The sequence below is a fragment of the Petromyzon marinus genome, chromosome 24 (assembly GCF_048934315.1).
Source record: "Petromyzon marinus isolate PM22_M1 ecotype Great Lakes invasive population chromosome 24, UKy_Petmar_22M1.pri1.0, whole genome shotgun sequence".
NCBI classification, from domain to species: Eukaryota; Metazoa; Chordata; class Hyperoartia; order Petromyzontiformes; family Petromyzontidae; genus Petromyzon; species Petromyzon marinus.
In genome coordinates this window covers 14392267-14417841 of record NC_133690.1, presented here as the reverse complement: position 1 = coordinate 14417841, position 25575 = coordinate 14392267, and the positions used below count along the sequence as shown (strand labels likewise).

General features: G+C 45.1%; 1 protein-coding gene across 7 annotated transcripts; it reads left to right on the top strand.

Moving 5' to 3' along the window:
• The first annotated feature begins 533 nt into the window (after positions 1 to 533).
• CAPRIN1 (cell cycle associated protein 1) lies at positions 534 to 24529 on the top strand. 7 transcript variants are annotated; one of them, XM_032960029.2, is made up of 20 exons: positions 534 to 737; positions 7448 to 7510; positions 7661 to 7747; positions 8770 to 9011; positions 9773 to 9855; positions 10106 to 10321; positions 11152 to 11204; positions 11319 to 11414; positions 12428 to 12580; positions 14390 to 14495; positions 14885 to 14931; positions 15211 to 15330; positions 16485 to 16601; positions 17518 to 17616; positions 18905 to 19079; positions 19714 to 19932; positions 20568 to 20671; positions 21647 to 21722; positions 23126 to 23188; positions 23864 to 24529. In XM_032960029.2, the coding sequence occupies exons 1-19, from the start codon at positions 549 to 551 to the stop codon at positions 23176 to 23178; spliced, it is 2298 nt and encodes a 765-aa protein (XP_032815920.1). In that variant the 5' UTR covers positions 534 to 548; the 3' UTR covers positions 23179 to 23188; positions 23864 to 24529. The 7 variants fall into 7 exon arrangements, with proteins under 7 accessions (XP_032815920.1, XP_032815918.1, XP_032815921.1 ...); XM_032960027.2 differs by lacking the exon at positions 23126 to 23188 and having other exon boundaries at positions 12431 to 12580; XM_032960030.2 differs by lacking the exon at positions 23126 to 23188 and having other exon boundaries at positions 15265 to 15330.
• The last annotated feature ends 1046 nt before the right edge of the window (positions 24530 to 25575 follow it).

The window sequence follows — 25575 nt, the reverse complement described above, 5'->3', positions numbered from 1 at the left end:
CTAAGCCGGACTAACAGGGGCGAGTCCGGCTATCTTAAAAGCCGGGCTATAGCTGCAAGCCCATGCGGCTAAGCTGAACTAAGAGTTGGGAAGCGACAGGGAGGGTGGATGAGCGGGGGGGTGGCCCGGCTATGGGGGGGGGGGGTGTCCGGCTATGGGGGGGGGTCTATGGGGGGGGTCCGGCTTTGGGGGGGGGTCCGGCTTTGGGGGGTTCTGGCTATGGGGGGGGGGGTCCGGCTATGGGGGGGGGGGTCCGGCTATGGGGGGGGTCCGGCTATGGGGGGGGTGTCCGGCTATGGGGGGGGGTGTCCGGCTTTGGGGGGGGGGGGGTCTGGCTAAGGGGGGGGTCCGGCTATGGGGGGGGGGGTGTCCGGCTATGGGGGGGGGTGTCCGGCTATGGGGGGGTCTGGCTAAGGGGAGGGGGTCTGGCTAAGGGGGGGGGGGGGTCCGGCTATGGGGGGGGGGGTGTCCGGCTATGGGGGGGGGGGGGTCCGCGCAGCACGTGGAGGAGCCACCACGTGGCCCTGTCTCGTGCACGCCGCCGCTCAATGGAGGCGCGGCGCGCAGTGCGCATGCGCGGGGCCATGAGGAGGAGCACGGTGGCCGAGGCGGTGGCGGCGCCGCGCGGAGCCTCGCAGCTACCGCGGCAGCCGCCCGAGGACCCCGCGCTCAGGGCCATGTGGGAGCAGAGCGTCACCATCGTGCAGCACAAGATCCGTAACTTGGAGAAGAAGAAGGTGGGGAGGCGGCGGGCAATTAAATTTACGCGTTAATTTTTTTTATTGTTTTAAACGCGCGTTGTCAATGGGGAGGGGGGTTTCCCAGCGTGCATTGCGCGGCGGTGTCCGGCCCCCGCCCCCTCACGCCCCCCCCCCCGCCCCTTCAACCCCCCTCCCTTCAAGAATCACAATTGCATTTCCCACCACAGATAGGGGAGCCCCCGCCCTCCCCTACCGCCTCGTACGTTGGAGTCACGTGACGGCGCTTGGACCAATAGAGCGGCAGCGGCTATGCGCGTCCGTTGTGTGGAATCCGATGCGGCGCCCTCTCTCCCTCCCTCCCCCCCTCTTCTTCCTCGTTCACTTCAAGTCGCTCGTCGCTTTTCTTGTCGCTTTGCTTTAAAAAAAAAATTCGGATAAAAAACACAAACAAACAAACGACCCCCCTCCTCCCCGAATCGACGCAAATTTCTCCTTACCCTCCCTCGCTTCCTCGGCGATCTAACAACAACAACAACATCAATAAAAGACTAAACGCGCAGCGCGGGAGAAAGTCATGCCGGCCATCACTACGAAGGCGGTGAGCGCGGCGGCGGCAGCAGCAGCCGGGGCGGCCTCGGGCGCCGCCGCCGCCACCGCTGTCGAGACGGCGTGGTCCGAGCCGCTACGCCAGGCGCTGCTCGTGCTCGAGAAGAAGGCGAGGAACCTCGAGAAGAGAAAGGTCCGGAGCAAGCGTCGGCGGATTCGCGCGCGTCTTTTGTTGACTCTCTCGTCGTCGGTAGCGCCGTCGTTTTTTTGTGTCGTCGTTCGTCGTTTGATTGACGCGGGGATGTTGGCGCGCTCCGTTGCGCGCCGCCTTCCTTGTTCGTTTGTCGCTGCTGTTGTCGGGCTGCGTGGCGACTTGGTGCGTCCGGGTGGCGTGGTGGGAGCTGGTCGGGTTTTTTGTTGGGGGGGGGGGGGGAGCGGTGGCGCAGCGGTTAGCGCGCTGCGCTACGAAACCGACGGCCCCCCCGACCGAGTTAGATTCCCACTCGCGGCCAACGCGAAGTTGACGCGGGGTTATTATCCCAGCCGGTCCTGGAACTCCCCGAGGTCGACTCGGCCTCAAGCGAGTGCCTGGCGCGGGGTGTGAAACGTCGCCGCCGGGGAGACAAAGGCGGCCGGGCGTGGTGCTGGCCACCCACCCCCTTCGCGTGCCGTTCCGGCCTTCATCGGTGCTGCTCGCTAACAGCACTTGCCCCTACAGTCTGTTACAGGCTACACGGGGGATCTTTGTCTTTGTTATCGCCTACCTCTAGGCGATTGCCAATCGTGGGGATGCCGTAACGTTCGTGTTAAAACTCACGATTGTTTTCAGTGCGAGTAACAGTACTCTTGGCAATACGTTCAGGAGTTCATTGCCAATGTCCGAGGCCTTCTGACCGCGACGAGAGTGTGCTACGGGAGGGCGACTTGGTTGTAGTTTTACTCTTCCTCTTTCGTCGAAGGACTTATAAGTTGCGTACATTCTCAATGTTCTATTGTTACTGTCATCGATGCTGTATTAACGTGGAATGGCTGACCGTTTGTTGGCTCGCGGTTCTCTTCCGGCACGACTAAAGCGATGGGGACGATTCATATTGCTGCTGGCCTGGTCCGAGAAAACGTCAGGAAGGGAAAAGTTGAGGCGGTTCTGATCTTCACGTCTTTTTTACTGCTCCATGATGCCCCCCTCCCCCCTCATACCTCAATCATCCGCAAGCATCATCATCATTTAGATTGCATTAACATGGGATGTTGGCAGCCGTTGGCAGTTTGGCTACATCAACATTCGATCTAGTTGATGGGTGGTGATTTTCATGTGTTGATGGCTTTGAGTTGGAAGAGAAGGTGGAAGCTCTCGTCGGGTTAACTTGTGATGTTTTCCTCATCAGCAGCAGCTTCATCGTCGTCGTCATTAATATTAAGGTATAGCTGGTGCTAGCTTAATTTATTTGGCAGCTTGGCTCGGGTGGTGGTTGTCTACTGGGCCAGTAGCAGACAACCAATATTACTACTCGTGATTGAATCGTCGTGAATGTAAAGTGGAGTTGTTGCTAGGTATAGATCGGTCTTGTTGCTTGCCGCATAGCTACAATGTATATGTGCAACTAGGGGGTGGTTATTACCGTTGGGCTAAGGAACCTGGACAAACGCAAGGTAAACCTCGCTCGCTATGCTCATCCACCAACTTCTTGTGTATATTGGCATACCATATCATTTTTGGTGATATCTGTTGGCAGTAGTGCACAATCACAGACACTAAAACACCAGCAACACGCGAATCGATAACAATGCCTTAAATTACAGCTACTGCTTGGTTTTGGGTTGTTGAGTTGGGTGGTTCAGCTGTTTGCGTGCAAGGAGGGAGGATACGTTGTTACTTTACAGCCGAGCCAAGGCAAAAAGGACCTTTCACTAAATACGTTCGCTCATTATTAACGTAGGAAGTAGCTCCTGGGTTTAAAGGTCGTTGTTCGTTGGCTAGATCTGACGATATCTGTGTACTTAAGCTAGTGGTGGTGGTGGGTGGTTGGCATCATTGCTGGATTAAGTAAAGTGAAGGAAACTGCCCTCATCACTACTCTTACCGTGTTACCTTGGCTGTGTTTGCCACTCTGCTCAGTCGGTTCGTTGCTGCTGACAACATCTATGAACCACCACCAGTGGCTATGTATCCCGCACCTCCGGTTGGCTACGTTAGGGTGCGAAAGAAGTTCAACATACATGTCACTGTTGGTCTCTAAACGAGTGGTAAGGTATTTAGAAGATTCCAGACCATAGGCACGCTTCGTTGGTACGATCTCTACTAGTATAGATCGTTATATAATCACCACCATCTAATATTCCAAAGTATAATCGTTATAAATACTGTACGTATACAATAGTGTCTTCACATGTAGTTTCACTACCACCATCATGATCGTCGTTTTACCATCATTGCTCGCGTGTGATATCCTTCACATGGAAACCTTTTGCCTAGTGTCTAATCACATCCATCTCATATTCTCTCTATTACGCGGTGCTCTTGCGGTTTGTCGAATCCCGTGTCCTTAATTCGTCCACGTGCTTCCGCTACATTATTTATTAATATTCATTTTTTAATCTTTTCTCGTATTTTTTAATATGCATCGTCCTTATATTAAGGCAGAACCGTTGCAGACGCAATCCAATGATGTGTAAACCCAACCCGACGGTGTCTTAAGCTCTGCTTTGTCTCGTCTTTCTCTTCCCAGCCCTCCTCCTCCCCCCGCCCTTTGTATGCGAGTCCACTATACAACCGTGTTAGTCGGCAGCGTTCCCCACGCTACATAATCTCCACCGTCACCTCCTCCCTCCCCTCCTGCCGTGTTTAAAACCTCGGCCATTGTCCGTTTGTGCGCCATGCAAAACGAGCGAGAGCCCCGTCCGCGTCTCTCCTCTCCCGTGTACTGTACCGCACATTGTTGTTATTATTATTGTTGTGTTCCGTGACCTCGTCGATGTGTCCGTGGCGCGTAGCGCGTCTTGTACAATCCACACAGCCCTTTCTCCTGCGCCTATGAATCCCCGTCTGTCTCTCGCCCACTCACGTGGTCGGAAGTCTGAACATGGCTCCCCCCATCACGACGACCACGCGGCTTGAGTTGGGCCCCCGAACCCACTCGGGGTGTGGTGGCTGGTGGGAGGAGGAGGAGGGGTTGATGAATCCGTTACACACACACACATTATTTTTTGCACAAATGTCCGATTGATAACCGCTATTATTTAGCAAAAACAAAATCGTGCGAGAGAGGGAAGAGACGCGAAACCATCTCATCTCGTGTTGCCACCCGACTCAGCCTTGCGGGCAGCGTTGTGCTTGTACCAGGTTGTTGCGTCTCGATGTGTGCACGTCTGTACTTGTCTTTTGGAGCGGTAGTGTGTAGCAGTTAGCGCGCCGCGCGCTATGAACTCGGCAACCCGAGTGCAATTCCTGCTCAACACCGGTGACGATTGTCTGCACCAGTCCTGGGCAAAGGCGGCCGGGTGTGGTGCCGACCTCCTTAGGTGCTCGCAAACAGCACTTGGCTCCCACAGTCTGTTAAGGTGACACGGGGTGGGTCTTTGTATCTGATTCCAAGTCATCGTCTGTGTCATTCAGCCTCTGTGTGCCAGTCACACGTCCCACTTTGTGTTCCTATCGGTTTGTCCGTGTCACAGTCGTTATCTCTGTTATGCACTGTACTGTTTATTCAGTAAGTGTCGTCCTAGACCCTGTCTCTTTCACCAACACGTTTAAACTGTATCTCGTCTGTGTGTTTATACACCTCATGGTTTATTTAGCTCTATATATAAAACAGTATATCTCGTGTAAATATCTCAAGTTATATTTCTATGTACACAGTTTATCTCGTATAAATATGTCGCTATGCTGCTGATCTTTGCATTGTATGCGTATCTCGTTCTTGTGTCTGTACAGGTATATAGTTTGCCTTCTAGAATGTGTGCTATATACATGTGTATAATAGGCGCCTATCAGCTGTGTGTACAATCTTAGTTATTTATAGGTGTGTAGTTGTCTTGCTGTCGTTTTATAGTACGGTATGGCGTAGTTTAGCTTTGTGTCGAGTATATTATTCTGTCTTGCCGTGCAGTAACATGGTATGTACCTTCTAATTTTCATGGCTTTATTTCATTGACCTATAGTTAAGTATAGTATCTTGTACTATGTCTAGGCTACGCAAAGTGTACATCTGTCCCTGCTTGTCTGTCATGTATTATACTCTTGTACACATCAGTCTCTATGTGAGTTGCTGTTTGTATATGTATTGAATATCTCAGAATGTTGTTTATTAAACTGTGTGTGTCCAGTATAAATCAGTCAATATATCCCTTAATCTGTCATGCATGTCTCTTTATCGGTGTGCCATAAATGTATGTTTCTAGCTGTGTATTTACCTCACTTCCAGTGTATTTAAGATATCTATATATACTCTATACATGTCTCGGTGTATCGCTACATAGTATATTTTATATTGTTTCGTCTTGTTCTCCTGTCAGAGCCCTCCAGCCCCCTTGTATTGAATGTTGCACAAAAAATATAATTTTCATATCCTCTATACAGAGCTGTGTTTAATGAATCCCGCCCTGTTTTTTATTAGGGCCTTTTGTTGGCAAGGCCTCGTTTTTATTTATTCTGATATGACGTTAATTGCCATGATAGAGCTGCATGGGATGTGTTGGTCATCATAGCCTGGCCCTTGGCTCAAGCCTAGGTGACTGGGGATCCGTTTCCCATGAGTCCCCGACCTGTTTATTATTAAATTGCTATATAAGTAACTGTTGCTGACCTATTAGGATTCATTTCCACAGTGCCTCTCTTTAAGTGTTCAGTCCTAATGTTTTACTGTGAATATTCTTGTCTCGTGGTTCATCGTTATCACCAGCCATGATCAAGCCACTGCTAGATTAAGGCCTACCCAAGCCGTAGCCATTCCTTATGGTCATGCGATCTCGTCCTTGAACACGAGCTGATGGCATCACTCCATGTCATCTCGGGCGCGTTACCACCTTTGCCTGCCCACTGATGGTAGGCTGGACCATCGGTCATCATCCCTTACAGCAGTGTGTGCCAGCGTGTGGTTATGTCCATGCATTTATGTGTGTAAATTTCATATATATAACTGTAGTAATTTAAATGATGGCTGCATTGGTTTTTGTAGCTAATACATTTAACTTTCATAATTTCCGTCTATGTAACAAAGTCCGTTGGTGTGCCTGCATTGTGACTGACGCTCATGTGATATAAAAATTGTTTGCGTGCTCAAGTGTAACTTCAAGGTAAGTGAGATGTATTCTTTTATGTTGCTATATAAACTTAAACCTTAGGCATGTACACTACATTGGCTTTGTTTTATTGAGGCAAAAATCCAACCTCTGTGGAAAAAGACAACACGCAAACAACCCCCGCATAAATGCATACAAATTTCCACAACTAACATTTTCCTCTGCTTGCCATTTCCCAGTATTGCAGTGTTTGGTAAAGAGGAAGTGGACTACTGATGTCGTGGTAGTGGATATCAACTGCAACGAGGGTATTTTGTTTTTATTGGGCAAATAGATGCACTCGCCGAAGATTATTATTCCTCAAGGAAGCTTAACCATTGCGTTTAAGTTTTACATACGAGGTTAAACTTGGTTGTAACCATGACCATACTGCACAAACCCTTGTGAGCCTCTTGTACTCTGGTTGGTGGAAAGGTATTGGATGAATATGGGAATGGGCCTTGTCGAATGGGGTGGTCTCCTGTGTGAACCTTTCTGTACTCTTGTGACAATTTCCTTGGTCACAGATGCTTGGCTTTGCCTTCAGGGGGCTCCGTCACGATGGTGGTGATTATGTGACCCAGTGCTGGCCCCACCATGCTAGTGTTGTCCCCTTATTACATATATGTTTTAAGAAACTTATAAGTTCGTGGCCCATTCCAGCAAAGCCCCAGAGGAAAATTGTTATGCACGTTCAGCAATAGCTTTTTGCTCTTTTGGCAGTCGGCAAAGTGCTTGTCAACCTTTTACAGTGTTTAAATAGAGGTATTCTAAAACGAAAGTAAAATTTTCCTCATTGGTGCCTTATGAGGTTGACTTCTGCCAACATACAATTAATTAAACGTTTAAAGTGAGTATACCCCAGGTATGCATACCCAGTGTATTGTATCAGTAGTTTCAACGTGTGTTTTCTTTTCCAACAGTCCAAGTTGGATGATTACAAAGCCAAGCTTAACGATGGACATGCTCTCAACCAAGACCAGCAGGTACATTATTCTTCAGCATGCCCTGCAGAACAATACAGCCAGTCATTCTGTGTGGCAGCTGCTGTGCTCTTAGTAGCTCGGTTTTTTAAGTCGCCAGTGTGGTTTACACGCAAGTGTTTTAAATTGAAACATCTGTCGTTTTGCCATCAGGAAGCCGTTGCTAAGTATATGGAGGTCGTCAGCAGCCTGGAATTTGCCCGAGACCTACTGAAGACCTTTGCTTCACTCAACCAAGATGTAAGAGGGAGGGCGGGCGGGCTATAGTTTTACCATAACTCATTGAACATTTAAATGTTTTTCCCTCATTTTAGATACCTTTGTTGCTATAATCTTGAGTTGTACAATTCACTTGGGTAATTTTTTAAAAAAACATTCTATGAACATAGTTACATTTTACATTCACTGCTAGGGGAGCTTATTGATTATCACTTGTATGCATGTGGAACAAATTGTTCTTAATGTTTGTGGGTTACTTGGGTTGCGAAGCCTAATTACAGTTTAATGTCAAAGTCCACGTTTATATAACGACAATTTTGCCCTAAGACCTATTTCGTTCATTGGACTACACGTTAACGGTTACATCATCCCAGTAAGAGACAAAATAGTTTGGTAATTCCCCAATACAACCCACATTTTAGCTCCCATTGAGTTTTGGCATGCGCCCTGGTGCATGGAATGAAAATGGGTCCCTCTGTCCAATTTCCCACCTTTTGTAGCCTGTGCCGCTTCAGGCTGTGTGCCCATGCACAGTTGGCATGGCCTGCATGCTCGATAGCTCCGCAACTGTCTCATTACACCCTGCACGACCTCACCTTCATCTCTGATTTATCCAAGCAACCCGTTGTTGCATACGCCGGGAGGGCGAGCGCCTGCGGGTGCCAATCGGCTGTGTCGCAGTTCCCCCGCAAGGTCGTTAGAACATTTTTTTTATTCTTACAGTGCATGGCTGTATATTTACAGACAACTTTTTAGTCTGCAGGAGTTTCACAGGAGGGGTGATGTCGCTTATGCGGCTTTACCCAATCAGCTAATTTGTGAGTTGGTTCAAAATTGTGGATAATTTAGACCGTGACTTCAGCAGACAGTCTCTTTTTCAAATAACGCTACGGGATCTTTAACGTTCACTGGGAAGGTCACGGCGAAATACGTATTTTCATTCGCGCACCCGCCATTATTTACCGGAGTGGCCGTCGTGTTCGAGTGCTCCGCTCTCCGCAGCAAGCGTCACGGTTTGCTTGCCCGTCGTTTTCCTTCTCCAGGTGCAGAAGGTGCAGAAGAAGGCGGCGCGGCGTGAGCACCTGCTGCGCGAAGAGGCCGAGCAGAAGCGCTTGCGGCTCGTGCTGGAGGTGCAGTACATCCTCGACAGCCTAGGCGACGGGGAGGCAGCACGCCTCGACTTCTTGGCCGGCCAGAACGGTGCCGCTCTGCTCTTGACCCAGGAAATGGCCTACCTGGACGACCTCTACAAGCTCGTCAACCCTGAGCGAGTGGAGACCACCAGGTGGGGCCGGCCTCTCTCTGTCCCTTGCGCGACTTGCTGAGCAGTGCATTCGATAATTAACCGATACACTATTTGTTGAAGTCTCCCCTAGAGTTTTGGATTCTTTGAGATTACGGTATGCCAGTGGTATGTTGTGGTTGTTATGGGCCCTGGTGCAAGACCTGGAATACGGAGGTGGGGTCCCCTTTGTCCAATTTCTTCCCCACATGACCTCAGCATTCCATTGGTTTGACTGAGACATTATGCTTGTCGCAGTGAGTGTTTTTTCTTTCCCAGTCATATAAAAATATACTGTGCGCGTCACATTATTAGAATACATTAGTTGCATTTGGAACTTACAGCTGAGCAGGCTCGTGTCAGGACTGCCCCAGAAGATTACGTAACATAACTACTTCTGGGGTCACTTGCAAAGCCACCTGCCCTCATTAGTGGAAAACCTTTTAATGGCCTGCAAAGATTTATCATCGAATGTGAATCAAACCAAGTTACTTAATTCTTAGTGCTGAAATAAGCCCAATCAGGTACATTTTTAATGCAGTTATTGACTGGGCTAAGGCATTACCTCACTACTTGATAATTTAGTTTTATCACAAGTGACTGAAATCACAGACAGGATCGAAGCCACACTGGCTCAGCACCTCTGAGTCACCTTGCATGTGAGTGCTGTTTAGGTTTGGCCATTCCACTGCTGTGGGTTCTTATTCTTTTTTTTATTTTATTTACATGCTTAATGAATTATTTACGTTGATTTATTATTACAGCTTTGAAACCCAGATGGAGCAAGCATCGCAGCACTTATGGGATCTGGTGGAAGGGAAGGATAAACCAGTTGCAGGAACTACTTGTAAGTAAACATTTAATTACTCATCGTTTTATATATTTTTTGACATCCCACATCTGGAATATCACAAATGTTTTTAAATCTCAAAACCATTTCCACTGTTAGGTTACAATACTTGCAGGCAGTTAATATTGTTTTCTGTATTCACTTAATTAATTTGACGTAAAATAAATTTAATTGAAATATATGTGAAAGAAAATTATCGTTGAAGTGTTTTCGATGTAAGAGCTTCTCTCTCTCTCCCTGTATGCAGACAAAATCATAAAGGAAGTCATCGATCGGGTCCGTGAATGTAGCTACTTCGATAACATCCACACGCCACAGAATGGGCTTCAGGAGGCACCATCAGAGGAACAAGACCTTGCAAGTTCTCCCGAATCGGAAAAAGAGGAGAAAGAAATTCCACTTCCACCTGAGCCTCAGCCGCAGCCACAGCTGCAGCAGTTGCAGCAGCAAGTCCCAGAAATTGGTACTGTACAGACCCCATGTTTTATTCATTTCACTATTACATTATTTTTTTATGGCGCTATAAGTACCTCTACATATTTTATTTGTCCCCTTATATTACTGTTTTAATCGGTTACAAACCAGCTGTGTTGTATGCATCTGTCCTTTTGAAATAAAAGGCAAACCCCAACTAAGGAGAAATCCCTTTACCTATCATTGAGTTCTGATCACCCTTGAGCTTATTGGGTTGTAGATCGTTTTTTAAGATACTCTAGAAGTCTTGTTTTTAGACTATTTCAGAGTGCATTACACTTTTCTAGCAATAACATGGTATGACCACATCAAGCGCATGAATGCTATTTGTAGGGTGATAGATATTTTAAACTTCTGGTCAACTTGGATAATTGAAGTCCTGCTGCATAAGGACCCACTCATATTGGTGACTCAATACTAGAGCCCATGATTTCAGAAGTACTTTTTGAATACTACCGCAATAATTTAATGTAAAATACTCTAAATAAACATAAAATCTGTACACGATAGGAATGAGTTTTGAATGCAAAAAGAAATAATCTAAAATTTGAAGGACACTTTTACCCAACATCACATGACACTACTTTTGTTTGGAAAAGCATGGAAGTGACAAAATATAACCGATGTCATAATTATCAATCTGAAATAACTTCTGACAGATTAGTCAAAATTATTTTTCTTTTTAAATGAAAAAATAGGAAACACGATGCCCAGTACAGGAAAACAGCGCTTCAAAAATCTGCAAGTTTGTGCTTTGGAGTGTAAACATGCGGGATATAATTTGTGGTTTTTAAGTTTCGCTGTGATGTTTTACCGCAGAACCTGAACCCATTGAGGAATTTGAAAATGTGTGTGAAGTCCAGCCACGTGAGGTATGCCGGCGCAAAAGTTGATCCTTGATAGCAACGTTTAACTTGTTTTCCTCTACGCAGTATATGTGGAAAGCAGACGTCCTAACTGGAAATACTTTCTTTGTACCTTTTCAGTTTGTCAATACACATTTCCTGGCAGCAGCAACCAAGACAGACTTCATCCCCAAACAGACGGAAGAGATTCCTTCGTGGAATTCCGAGCCTGTTGAGGTAGTCTTATTTCCAGTGATAATCCAAGACATTTCAGAAGACGTTAAAAGCAAAAATGTGCAGGCGTAATATATATTTTTTTAGAAATTTCTGTTATATTTGAATCTACTGAGCCGGTTATATTTTAATCTTCTGAGCCGTTGCTGGATGTGAACGTTTTTAATGTAATTTATATTTCCAGAAAGCCTCATTGAGTCTCAAGACTAGTAATGTATGCCAAGTACTAATGATATAGCCCACCACATTCATCATAGTAGAAGGGCCGTTGCTCCAAAAGTTTGCTTTTTACCTGTTTTTGTAAGGCAGTGTTGATTATAACTTGTAGTATAAGACATTCGTGATAAACGAGGTGCCCTTTTTTGGCTTTTTAAAGCATAGTTTCATAAAAGCATCACTCAAAAAGAAAACGCGCCACATTCATTATGAACACTGCCTTGTAATATTAAAATATATACAATGTTTCAATCAGTGGCCTTCGTTTGGAGCTTCAAAGTAAAAATAGTTTTTTTCTGTTATAAGGCAGTGTTGATGAAAAACACGGTTAGTTTTTCTTTAGCACGACTGCAATGTTTTATGCATTTTCCTAGTAATGTATGCAGTTTTGGATAAAGGATTATCTGATCAATTCAGCCGTTTGGCTAATTTGTTGTCAGCAGAGGGCAGTACAGGAAAATAATTTGTTGTATTCTACTATGGTACAACATCCATGTTCCCTGCGTTTGCCAACCTGCATTGACCAGCATGGTCAAGTATGGTCAAATAGCTCCCAAGACCAGCACAGTGTGGGGATGCCCTCATTCAGCATGGATTTGACGAAAGGGGCTGTACACGTAAATACAAAGATTATCGCGTGCCAAATTCTAGGCAATGTTACAGGGCACCCATTAAAGTATTACAAAAATATAGTCATTATTGACACTGCCTTTATAACGGAGGGTTGAAAAATACGTTAAAGGGGCTTACGGTTCCAGAAAAATACTGATGCTTAGTATGCGCATCCCTGTGTTTTCCAGCAGCGGCCCATGCCTGTGACGGAACCCTCACCGGTCGTAGAGGCCCAGGTGGTCCCCCCCGCTCCAGCTCCTGCCCCTCAGGACCCCGTGCTCCGCCAGCAGCACGTCCAGGACCTTATGGCTCGCATTCAGGGAACCTTTGATTTCATGCAGGTGCGTGTGTGTGTTTGTGCACCAAGTGGAGGTGGTGGCTACGGACCCGGCGACCCGAGTTCGATTCCCACTCACGGCCAACACCGGTGACGATTTTAATGGGCCTCGCCTAGGTCGACTCGACCTCAAACGAGTACATAAACATTGCTACTAGGAGACAAAGGGTGTGGTGCTGGCCACCCACCTCCTCGTGTGACGTGCCGGCGGCCTTCCTAGGTGCTCGCTAACAGTATTTGCCCCAACAGTCTGTTAAGGCTATATGTGGGGGGTCTTTGTGTGCCATAGTCACTTGGGATCGTCGCCTGTTGTCAAAGTAACCGTGACAAGTCGGAGCGTGTGTGTCCCTGCTCAAGCACACATATGTGGGTTAATGAGCCTCTGGTAGAGATGACACATTCTTATCTCAAGGATTGCTTTTGCATAAAGTGATCAGTTGTAACAATTTGAGAAAAGACCAAAACAAACCACTGAAATATTTTTGCAGTGGATTTTTTATACACCTCATTTTGTCTCAAGAATCTTGCTGACAGACTTTAGTTTATATATGCAGCCTAACAAAAGTGGGCTGCTCTGCCCAGTTTATATTTGCAACTTTAACCGGGAGGCTGTTGGTCCTCCCATTTCCTTCACTCTAGATTTATGATTTTGCAGTCAAGGGGCAATGATAAGGTTGCACAACACTTGTGCTTTCTAAAACGGTATCGTAAAGATATATTTTGGTCGACTGTGGAAGAGAGGGAATTGGATGCCACAAGTTGGCAGTACCTTGGCACACCATCTGCTAATGACCGAATGGAAAATGACTTCAGAGGGTGCTTTGGTTAATTGCATTTATGGAATAGTCTCCATCAAACTCCCCCTCCACCTTGCCTCCCCTCCTGGCCCACTCATGACCCCCACTGCTCGAAATTCAAGCAAAATGTTGAAATGTCGATTTTGCAGTTTCTATTGCCAAGACTTGTTGACATTTACGCAGAATTGAATCCATATTTAAAACCGGTTCACATTCCAAGTAATAAGGTTCCATATTGGGGTGTTTTTTAAAAGGCATGCTAGAGAGAAACAGTCCTATATTAATGTGAAGAGAGATCTTTCAACAAATGTTTGTAGGGTACGAATAATGTGACACTTGATGTGGATCATTATGTAAGTTAAGGTAGCAATCGTTTTGTCCCCTTCCATTTTTCAGGAGAGGTATTTGATTGACACTTGCACATGTGAGACCAATGTGTGCTGGCAGAGAAATTAACTTAGGAATGGGCAGCAGCTGTCTCCCACGAACAGCATGCAGCTTGCCACTTGTACGGTTTTCTAATGTTTAAGAAGAGTGCAGTACCTCCATATAATGGAACAAGTAGTATTTTTCTTGGTAGATACACCACATGAATCCACCTCTCCAGGGCACTTTCTGTACGTGAGAGGCCAAGATGATGAGAAATATCGGTCATTTTAAAATATTCATAAAAAAACAAATACATACTACTGATGAGTGGTGGTGCAGTGGTTTGCATATTGCACTGAATCTGGTGACCTGAGTTTAAATCCTGGTTATGGCTACACTCACCCACCTTCACAATGGCTAAACAATCTCAATGACCAAAGCAGCACGAGGTGGTGGGGGTCATCCACTATTGAACTGATAAAGCCCTGTAATTATATTTTATATGATTAAAATAGAAGTGCGGCAATCGTCTCGATTCACATTCTGGACGCATGGCCCTTTTGATGCGTTGCTGTGGACTTGTTGGAAACCACTCTTTTCTTGTTCGGAAAAAGGTGGCTTATTTCTAATGTCTGTGCGCACTGTAGGATTCCCTGCTGGATTACGAGCCTCCTGTGGACCCTGCAATTGTGGCGGCTCAGCCCATGGCTCCTGTGGAGCTGCTGGAGGGGTCTACCATGGCATCCGCAGTCGGTGAGTTTTTCCTCTTTATTTTTGAGGCCTTTGGCAGGGTGTGTCTCTTGCGTGGCTGCTTCGGTCGCGGTTGGGCAGAGAGAGATGCACGAGGGTACGTGGTTGTTGCCTGCCGTTAATTTGGAGTCGCTTAGCAATATTTCTCAAGTGTGCCACATCTTGGGAGCATTCATTAAAACTGTTTGCAGGTGAGCTGTTTGTCAGTGGCCCTTATTATGAATACCCGACGGCGGATGCTGTAAAGACAGCAGGTTGTGTGTATACATCGATAATTATAGTACGTTGTTAGCGCAGCAGGAAATTTGGGTGTGGTAGTCGAGTGCTGTCTTTGTGCTGCCGTGTACGTTTCATGTACAGTTGTCTAATCGGGCATATATTTGTCTTTCCAGATAACAGAGTGAATCAGTCTGACATTCCCCAACAGTCTTCTAATCAAGTAAGTACATTTTACTCTTCTGTGGTGTGTTAAAAACTATTGATTGTTCGGCACAATTGGTTGCTTGCTTTATTTAATTTTTATCTTGTGATTTTTTTTTATCACGAGTTAATTTATTTTGCCTCGTTACGGTTTGGGAAAAGTAAAACAAATGTGCCATAGTTTGCATCGATTATGAAAACAATGCTTCTAAGCTATATTTTTTTCTTCTTTTTGCTATCTTATATTTACTCCCCTTTCTCCTCCACTTTGTACACATTCTCTGCTGTTCATCTGTAGATGCCCCTCCTATCCGCAGCACAACTCCTTCCTGCCCCCTCTTCCCTTCTGCAGTCTAACCCTGTCCCTAGCTTAGCTGTGCTGGCCACAGATGCTGGTGCCACTGAGCAGCTGGGACAGGTAAGGGAAAGCATCTCTTCCTGGGCCACACGTGAGGGCAGAGGCACTTTTGTCTGAACGGTTTTGACAAAAAAAAATGTTAAGCACAGTACAATACAAGTTGATGTATGAAATGCACGTATTTTTACGAACGTACACAACTCTGCTTTATAAAGGGGGCTTTTACATTTTTCTTGGTGTATTTAAGGAGCACGGTCATTTTTGTATTTGATTATCAACTGGTGATGGAATTCCATATAATTAGAATAGATTGCTCTTTGTCCACATCTTCCTTTCACTCACCTTTGATCGTATGAAAATCAAATACTTTTTTGCATCAGTGTAACCAAATTTCCAGTGTCAAACCATCCTTTTCACAGTTGAGTGAGCACATCTGCAGTATTGTCAGTTTCAAATAATGTATATTGTTGTAATGGTTTGTATCGTTAAAGTTTTTGTATACAGGACTATATCAGCGAACTTTGCTTTTTCGTTTGGAGCAGATGCAGCTTTTAGCTTTGGGTCGTAAACAGTGCAAAGGTCACATGGTGGATAAAATCTGTTGGTCTGTATTTTTTCTTGGAGTGCATTATCAGCAAAGTCTGATGCTGCGGATGCTGATTACTAACTAAATTATTTCTGTTTCTTTGCAAGTTTTTATTTGCTTGCCTAGTGGTTTTGGTGACTGAATACTCCGGCAGTTTTTACAATGTGGATCGTTTGATTTTGATTTCTGCAATTTGGCTGCAGATTGCAATAAAATAGACAGAAACCTTTTGACATCCTACCTCAAAGTGGGCCATTGTTTGTTGTTTATTGTAGCCAAACTCAAAAGGTTAAATGATTATCCACAGCTAAATTACAACTATCAACACCTTTAACAGTACCCTACGAAACTATGCCTATCCAGGCTTGCAGTACTGTAGAGTTGTATATCGCTTCTAGATTTAAAGCTTTCGTGACTGCAAGGATCCATACTCTTTGGTTCTATTCGGATGAAGGCCGCTTGTGTTGTGGCCGAAACGTCGTGATTATTGTTTTATTATTTACCTACGTGACTTTACCGAATAGAACCAAAGAGTATGTATATCGCTTAACAGACTCAATAGTTAAACAAAAGACGTGGAATGTTCTGACACATTTTGCTTTGATTTTGCCATTGGCTTTGCCCACAGATTCCCATGGTTTGTACAGCAGTGAGTGATGCGTACGTTCCCGCACAGCCGCTCTACCAGAGCGCACCACACATCCCCGACGCCCTGCCACAGCAGCCCACCATCGACCCGACACAGGTAGCGCTTGGCTGGACTCCCCCCCCCCCCCCCCTCACATGGTGTGTGTACTAAATATTCGGCATGTAACAAAACAAAGACAGATCCCCCCGCATAGCCTTAACAGACCTGGGGCAAGTGCTTTTAGCAAGCACCTATGAAGGCCAGCACGGCGCACGAGGGAATGGGTCGCCATCACCTTTCCCGACCACCTTTGTCTCCCCAGTGGCGATATTTACACATAGCACCAGATACTCATTTGAGGCTGAGTCGACCTAGGTGAGGCCCAGGTCTGGCTCAAATAATGGTCACTGGTGTTGGCTGTGAGCGGGAATCGAACTCGGGTCGCCGGGTTTGTAGCACGGCGCACTAACCGCTACACTACCGCTTCCTATTAGGCATGTAACGATCGCCCCCCATCCCCCCATGATTTCATGGTTAGATAAATAGTTACAATGCAGTCATGATTTCACTGGAGATTTTTTTTGTTCTGTATCTACTACCTATTTTTTTTGCTTCGTCTTTTCTGCCTCAGTTGCTTCCTTAGTCCAAATCTAACATTTGTGTCTGACAAAATCACCAAAAATGTCCGAAATCTTCATATTTGATTAATCTTATACATAATTTGTGCTTATGTCACTCATTGCCCTGTGGTTGTTTTTTTTATGAACACTTGGTTGTGAATGTTTCACTACTTACAAATATACATTTTGACCTTTTTTCTACAAATTATATATTTTGCCTCGTAGCTTTTTGAGTCGTAAAAAACCGAGTTTTAAAAAAGTCAAACACACTGTAAAACGGTGTTTATTTCACACGCATCCATAGTGTTTGCTGCGCGTAGCGGTATTTGTTTTATATACAGATTGTGCATTGGCGATACCAGTTATTGCCTCTTTGTAACCTTGCACGTGTGTGTGTGTGTTCGTGCCCTCAGTGCTTGCCTCTCGCTTCCGAGCAGATCCCAGTGGCAGGAAAGCCGTTGAGCAGTGGCGGAATTAACGTCAATGCTGCACCCTTCCAATCGATGCAGACGGTACGAACCCTGGCTTATCACCAAGTCCCCCCCTCTTTCTTTATATTCGGGTTGCCAATACTTCAGAGAAAAATATATGTTTACGTTATAAAAGTAAATCTCTGTAGTCACATTAAGCCATGGAATTGGGGGAGAAAAGTCTGTCGATTGGGGATAAAACTACGTTTAAAGTTTTGCCAATTTCTGGACACGCATGTGTTGATTCCAGTTATGAAAAGCTTTGCTTGTCCTTGAAACATGGATATTGGACATATTTAGTTATGATTGCTTTTCGGTGTAACGTGCTTTTCTACCGTAGCAATAAGTCCCCAGAAATCCCTAGATTGTTAACAAAACTCCCTGTGGGCTCTCCTTATTCCAAAAAGCACCTGAAAGTGCTCAGAATGGAAATAAAAATCCTTAATCTGGCAGCGCTGCCCCGTACGAGCACGCAACGCGGAGAAAATTTGGCTGAAAGTTGCAATGTCTGCAGCCAGCAGGGTTTAACGTGGTATTTCTGAGGTTTAATGTGCTTTTAAGTTGTATTTTCACAACTTGATTTAGAATTTTCTCCGGTCATGGGAGTTTAGTGCAGTGTTATGTTTTCATCTGTATGCCGCTGAAGCATCCATTTAAAATTTTACAGTTGCATTGCCTTAAGTCCCAAGTGATTCCTTATTTTTTATTTTATAGAATCCACTTATTTGTGCATTGCAGTCCATTAACTCACGGATGGGCTTTACATTATAAGTACATACCTGCACATTCAAAGATGAAGTGAAATTAATAATTGGTTACCCACTCCAAGGGAAGCCTGGGGCCGTTACTGCTTCCCTTGTATGCATCCCTAAGACAGCTGTGGAATTTCCACATTCACATGACGGGGCGCGCAAGCCACAGGAATGGCTGCTGTCAACGTTCCACAGATCGGCATTCATTTAATTGACTCCGGAGGCATGATAGATTGATTGGACTCCCCTATATGCGAGATTTCACCTTGCAACTTTTTGGATTGTCAGCCACATGTTCTAACAATGCAGCCATCCGACCAGGTACGGTCAAAGCTGTGTTTAAGCACAGTTCGTATTTAAGCAACACATGTTTACATAAGGGCGACATCTGATACAAGCGCACAGCTGGTCGTGCCCCAAATCAGGTGTTTGATTATATCGCTATCCTCTGTTGTGTTTTAACCGCAAACACGCTGTACAGAATATAAATTCATCTCAATAATATAATCTCTGCATGTGTAGGCGTACGCTGTGTGTGTACGCCACACCATGACCTCGCTTTGCAATGTACTCTTCAGGTTTTTAATGTGAACGCCCCACTGCCGCCTGAGACGGAAGTGATCAAGCAGCAGCTGCCACCCTCGCAGCCCCCATACAGCACCGCCAGCTACAGCACGCAGCCCCAGACCCACCAGCTGTCCCAGCCAGGAGCCCTGGCACAGCTGACATTGGAGACAGATGCCTTCCAAACTGGTAACATGAAAGGAGCATGCCCTTGCCAGCTCCCTGCAATGACAGATACACACATTTCACAGAACAAACCCCATTTTTCTCAATCCTTCGAAACACACCTACACTACATGTGTAATTATAATGGCCGTGCAAGCACTGAAATAAAGCTTGCGTAGGCTCATTGTTCCTTTCCACAGTACCCAGTTGTGTAGTGTGTGCGGAGGTGAAAAGTTTTAAGTTATCAATTAAACCAAGTCCTAAAGATTGGTAACTGAACATAGTGAAAACGTTTTAAGTAATCGATTCAACCAACTCCTAAAGATTGGTAACTGAACATGGTGAAAACTTAAAAGTAATCTTACACCAAGTCGTAAAGATTGATGACTGAACAGTCTGGTAAGTAGTAGTTTTACGAAATTATTAATTTTGTCTTGATTGAAGACTAAAACATTTTAAAGGATCCATTCTAAGCCTGGAATTTAGTTTTCATTTTCTTTGAATGGTTCAGTGATGTTAACACCGTCTGCTTTTAAAGCATCGCATGTTATTGTTGTGCTTGTTTAATCGGACGGGAACATTTGTCCACCCAATGTCTTGTGAGAGACTTAACTCTTGTGTTCATCAACCTCCCCCTGCCCACCCCCCACCACCACAGTGGTGAGTAGCAGCTACCAGGCGCCCCAGGAGACCCTCTCGACGTCGGCCGGCCAGCCCCAGGGAGGCGTGGGTGGGGGGGGCGGCTTCTCGAGGCAGGCGCAGACCTTCTACAACAGCCGAGGGATGCCCAGGGGCACCGCGCGGGGCATGCGCAGCAGCACCAACGGGTACCGAGCGTCCAACAACTATCGGGGCGCCCGCGGAGGCCCCTTCAACGGTAAGCGGAGCGGCTCGCCACTTCTGCCCGTGGCTGGTCTGTGATTGTTATAAAATTACTCAATTGGGGGGTCAGGCATAGCAATCATCGGACCCTGACTGGCAAACCCTTTGTTTTCTTTCTCTCGTTTTACCTTTATGTTCGTGTGCCTTTGGTTTTTCTCAATTTCACAGTTATTATTGCTTCCGTTGTTTTAAATGCAACAACTTTAGCCTATCATTTGTACATAATTTCCGCTTACATTGTAATGAATTATTTCTTTCGCACACAAATCTTATACGTTTCATGAGCATAAGGATATAGATATTGATGAACCGGTGCGTAGAAACATGCCTAATTTACACACACACACACGTGCGCACATGGTGGTTGTGTAGTCTTAACTTGGCTGGCTATAGATTTGTCCGGTGGCATCAACTGTTTTTAATTACTGGCTACTGGTTTTTAGTGGCTATGATGCACTCTTCCTTTTGGTGAACATCTTATAGGGAGGGAGTAAACAATGGGAAGTTTTTCAGGTTAAAATAAAAAACATAAAATATCTATGAAGAAACCGTGCATTTGTACAGTCCCACATTAAATCCACGTGTCTTCCAAATTGTAGCCTTCTGAAATGCCTTCTTTCTGGTCGCCAGGTGCTAATTACGAAGGATTCCACGTTGGCTATCCAGGATCGGCAAACAATTACGGACAAAACTCCTTCGCCCCTCGCAACTACAGCATGGGCTTCCACCAGCAGGTAAGTAATAGTGATCACAACTTGTACCGCATGATTATTTACCACAATAACTTGTTTGACTGCAAGCAAGAGGTTACAAATTCTCTATGGTGAGGTCAGCATGGGAAAATACGAGTAGTTGCAGCTGTGCAGTGACAAATTAATGAACATGTCCGATGACCAAATCACCTCCCAATTAGCACAATTGGCTATGTACGGTGCAAAATAAGTTCAACATATCTACGAAAGCACCTGATCTCATCATATCTCGGAAGCTCGGCAGGATTGAGTCTCGATAGTGCTTTAATGGGAAACAAACGGACAAGCTGTTATCGTTGATAGTCTTAATTTATTCAGGCATGAACTTTGTGTGACTTGGTCAACAGTTAGTTGTTTCACGAGTCGCCTACCTTTCCACCCAGTTGATGGAGATGGGGTGTAAGGTGAGCGACTTAAGCAACAACTCGTGACAAAGTCGCTCATATCGTCCACACCCGAATAAAGTTGGAATACGATTTACAATCGGTGCTGTTGAAACCTTAAGCCTAGGTTGTTATTATGGCTGCGGCACCACGTTGTGTCTGGAGATGGCAGTGCAACAGAATCCCATAGTTCTGTTTGCCAACGTCTATGCTCCCCACCTTCATGAACCTGTGCTGATCAGCACAGTGAAGTATTGTAAAAGTAAACCCCCATGACCCGTACAGTGTGTGGGGGGGGGGGGAAGTCACTCATCCAGAAATGGATTGACACGTGCGTTTACATGATGTCATCTGGCAGACTTTTCAATGCAAGTAATAAGGGCCTACGTGTTTTGGGGGGGGGGGTGCTGTGTCAGCGCATTTAAAAGAGTTGAGTCCTGGAGTGCAGTAGCGGGGGGCCATCATTGATGTACCAATATAAGTGTTGAAAGGGGATTCGTATATTTGTGAAAACTATTACAAGCGACAGTAAATGTATTTTCCTAAAACATGGCATCGTGCTTATCTCTTCCAGGAGGGAGGCTACCAGACGGGCTACAAGCGTGGTGGCACGGGACCAGCAGGGCCTCGTGGTGCGCCTAGGGGCGGAGGTAACTAAACCCTCTGGCTGGAGGAGACCCTCCTGATCCACGGTGTGGGTGGGAGGGGGATGGTGGGGGGTGGGCGCTTGCTTCACCGGGGCAGCTGTACGTGTACGTACACGCGTGCCGAGCGTCTTTGAGAAATACAGTAGGGTTAAAACGGACGATTGAAACGAAAACGACACACTTGGGTTAATGTTCCCGTCGGTCTTTTAGCAAAAGTTTTTGAAGCCATCCTGGGAAAGGTTAATCGTGCGATTACACAGTGGTGCACAACATACAACGTAAAAAAATGTTGATTGAGGCTTCTGTGTGATCGCACACTGTGATACCACTCGGGTAGTCGCTGTCTATGTCGGGCATTCGTTAAGTGTCCATGGCTGTTAAGCATCGTTAACATGCATTCCTCAAATGATTGTGCCTGATGGGATGACCTATTAGTTTAAATGTTAACTATCGTGTGTAGTTTTCGGATGGCTTTGTTTCAACTCTGTTGTAAATTTCCCCAACATCAAATAAAACATCAGTATGGTTACTTGGAAATTACCTTTTCAGACATCGCCTTTCTTAAGTGTATAGACAGACATAGTCCATACGTAGAGAATTGTGAAGTGCACAGACACAATGCCCCACACCAGAAATCACTGCATGGATCATACTGCAATATACTAAACTTGAAATCTATTATTTCTACCGCATACATCGAGAGAGCTTCACGATACAATTGTCTCTACAATGTCAATGTCATACCCAAATGTGAATTCATACTTGCTATGGGCCTTGTTAAAATGACACTGTTTGGTACTGTGATTTTGGTTTTCTTATGCACCTTGACATGGTTTTACACGCTGAACGTTGCACAAGCAATCACTAAATTTAACGAAAACTGCTGTGGAATACAAGATTGCCTTTTGGTGAATAGTATGGTATTTTGTACATGTGGTGATGGTAATTGTGTCTATACACTTGAGATAACCATACAGTAAGTAGTATCTCAGACACTAGCTATCTTGTTTCCCTTGTTATGCATTGTCTTGTGTACCAGCTTAGGTGGCAACTTATTTTGTACCTGAAGGATGTATGACTTTGTTTCCCTTGACCTGTCACACACTCACAGTTATTTGCATTTTTGGTTATGTTGTTTTCCAACGAGAAATCTTGTACATGTAATTTAAATTTTCTCAAGTCCTGGGAACATCCCAAGTATTTTGCCACTGCTTTGACATTTTAAGGTTTAAAAATTACCATATTTGAAATCTGTACCTTGGTTTTAATCATTTTGCATTATATTCATGGAGCTTTTTTCCTGAACTGCTAATCTTCACTTCAATTGCCTCTTGTTCAAATAAAGTTCTTTTAGTGCAGATGTCTGTTGCTAGCATTTTTATTTCTGTCCTACATTTCATGTTCAGCTCTGGTGGAGGACTTTCTAATCCCTTGCCAGCATGACCTTTGTCTTGGTTGAAAAGAAAAAGGTCAGTTGACAGACCGATGATAAACATAATACACTTTAGTGAATTCAAAAGTTAATTGGTTCAGAAATATGCACATTGGAATCAAATTGGTTTAACATTGTGTTTTTGTAGTTGTCCTCGTTCGTTTGCACAGTATTATTTGACTGGGGTTTTGTAAATGGAACTAAACGTGATACGCCAACTGCATGCTGGTATCGCCAGCGCGGAGAAAGCAGCAGGGGAGTTTGCTAGAACGGTGCTGCTCATAAGAAACCATCGTAGAGGCACGACTGTGACTGGAAAGTATCAGGAGATGGGGAAGAGGTGTCAGTAAGACATGACCGCAGGCATATGACATTCTCTACATAAGCAGCGAGGAAGGAAGCACGGAGATACTATGGAACACATTTTAAAAGTGACACAATTTGCGCACTCACCATTGGCGATTCCTAATATGGTTTTTCACAGTATACAGCCGTGTTTGGATTTACGGAGTCTTAGAAAGTAACATTTAATGCGCGTTGCCATTAATAGCAAAACCGTAAGAGCAATGCTTCAGTTAGTATCATTTGCTTACAAAAAAATGCATTCTCCATTTATCGGCAAAATTATAAAGCTTCTCGTGACGCATACGAATGGCGGGCTTTGGCCATCGCGAGTCTCGCTAACAGGCTTTATCTCTGTGTGCGCTGGCAGGCCGTGGCACTTCTCCTCTCATGAAGTCGCGCTTTAAGAGTCCCATGACCGGCTCGATGACAGCTCAGTCCGTCGAGTAGACGCTCATCCCATGCAGCCCCCACCCCGTGTGACCCAGCTTTCCCGGACCCTCTCCCCTTCCTCCCCCCAGGTTTAGAGCCCACTTAGACTTTTATTTCCATGCCATTGCTCGGTTTCCGTAACGCGGAAAAGTAGAAACCTCCTTAGGTAACCATTATAACAGCTAAGTGTTTGTTACTGTTTAAGCCAAGAAGCAAGGACCTTTTTTCTTCGAACGCTTGATGAGAAAATGAATATGAACGAGCAGGACTGCTTATTATGGATCAGCCACTCCTAGTTTTAAGTAAAGCAAAAGTGACGAACATTGAAGTTGATAAGGAAACCACTGTTTTAAAAAATACATAAAAAACGAAAAAAAATGAAAAAAAATTGCAAGGTTTAAAGTGAACGCATTTTATGGTCTTGGAAAAGAGTCTTCCTTAGCTTTGTTCACCACCCCCTTCTAAAATTTTTAATATCTGAGCACAGTCAGCTTGTGCATGATGTCCAATAGCGGGCCTCCCTTTGTAACGCACTATTCTCCACAGTAACTATTCCCGACTGTTGCGCTGTTTATTCACCATTAAAAGTTCACTGAAACGTAAATGCGTGTTGTGTGTGCCTTTTGTCTGAGCGTGTGTGTGGTTTCACAAGCTGTGCAGTCTCAATAGTATCACGGTCATGAATTTCGTTGACTTTGTGCTGTTTTGGAGCAGAGTGCGAATAATTATTTCACGGACATTACAGTAATGTAAAAATACAGGCAGTGGATATCCAAATTTGCATATCATATGAACATTACATTTTTAAATGTTTCAACCAATATTTTTTCCCCAATGGTTTCAAATTTGACATGGTGACTACAGCATGACCGATAATCATCTCGTTAGTGTTTGGCACATCTTATGTCTAGAATTGAATTGGGGCTATTAACTCGGCCAGGACCATTAACAGTGAATAATTAGAAATGTATTCGGGTTTACGAACGTTACAACAACACTGCACAGAACCGGTGTTCGTTTTGAAATTTTTGCTCGTCTTCCTAAGCAGTATAAACTTTTTTTTCTCCTTGTATCGCGCACAATATTCACTGTCACTCCACGGTCACTGCATCGCACGATTTTAGATGCGCTTCTGTGGCCGTCTGGAACGCTCTTTTGATATTAGGAAGCCACTGCAGCTATGCACTTTTAAATCGTCTAGATTGAAAACTCATTTCTGTAGTATAGCTTTTTTGTGTTGAGTTGTCCTTCCCCCCCACATCTCTGATTAGCACGGTTGCCTACATACAGTCCGAAAGAACTTCTACATAGACTCGAAGAGAGATGTATAAGATGCGAGGAACCACAGGCAAGCTGGAAGGCAGCCAGGTTGTGAACCGGCACCAACAATTGCTCAAGCCTCCAGTGTTCTGTTACAGGGTGCTTCAAAAAAACGTTAACACTTTCGATAATTTGCAGCAATACCACAATAAATGTGCCTCCGGGGACCACCTGGAGAAAGATTCCAGGCACGTGTTGACGATGGCGAACAAGTCGAGACTGACTTTTTAAAGCTATTAACATACATCTGTTATGTTACTGTATTCGTTCTTTTTTCCATTAAAAGCGATAGTCCCATGTAAGTGTTAACATTATTTTGAAGCACCCTGT

Coding starts and splice junctions, on each gene's coding strand:
- CAPRIN1 (XM_032960026.2), top strand. CDS start 549: ATGGAGGCGCGGCGCGCAGTGCGCATGCGCGGGGCCATGAGGAGGAGC. Junction 17,617..18,904: donor CCTTCCAATCGATGCAGACG/GTACGAACCCTG, acceptor TGTACTCTTCAG/GTTTTTAATGTGAACGCCCC. Junction 20,672..21,646: donor GCATGGGCTTCCACCAGCAG/GTAAGTAATAGT, acceptor TATCTCTTCCAG/GAGGGAGGCTACCAGACGGG.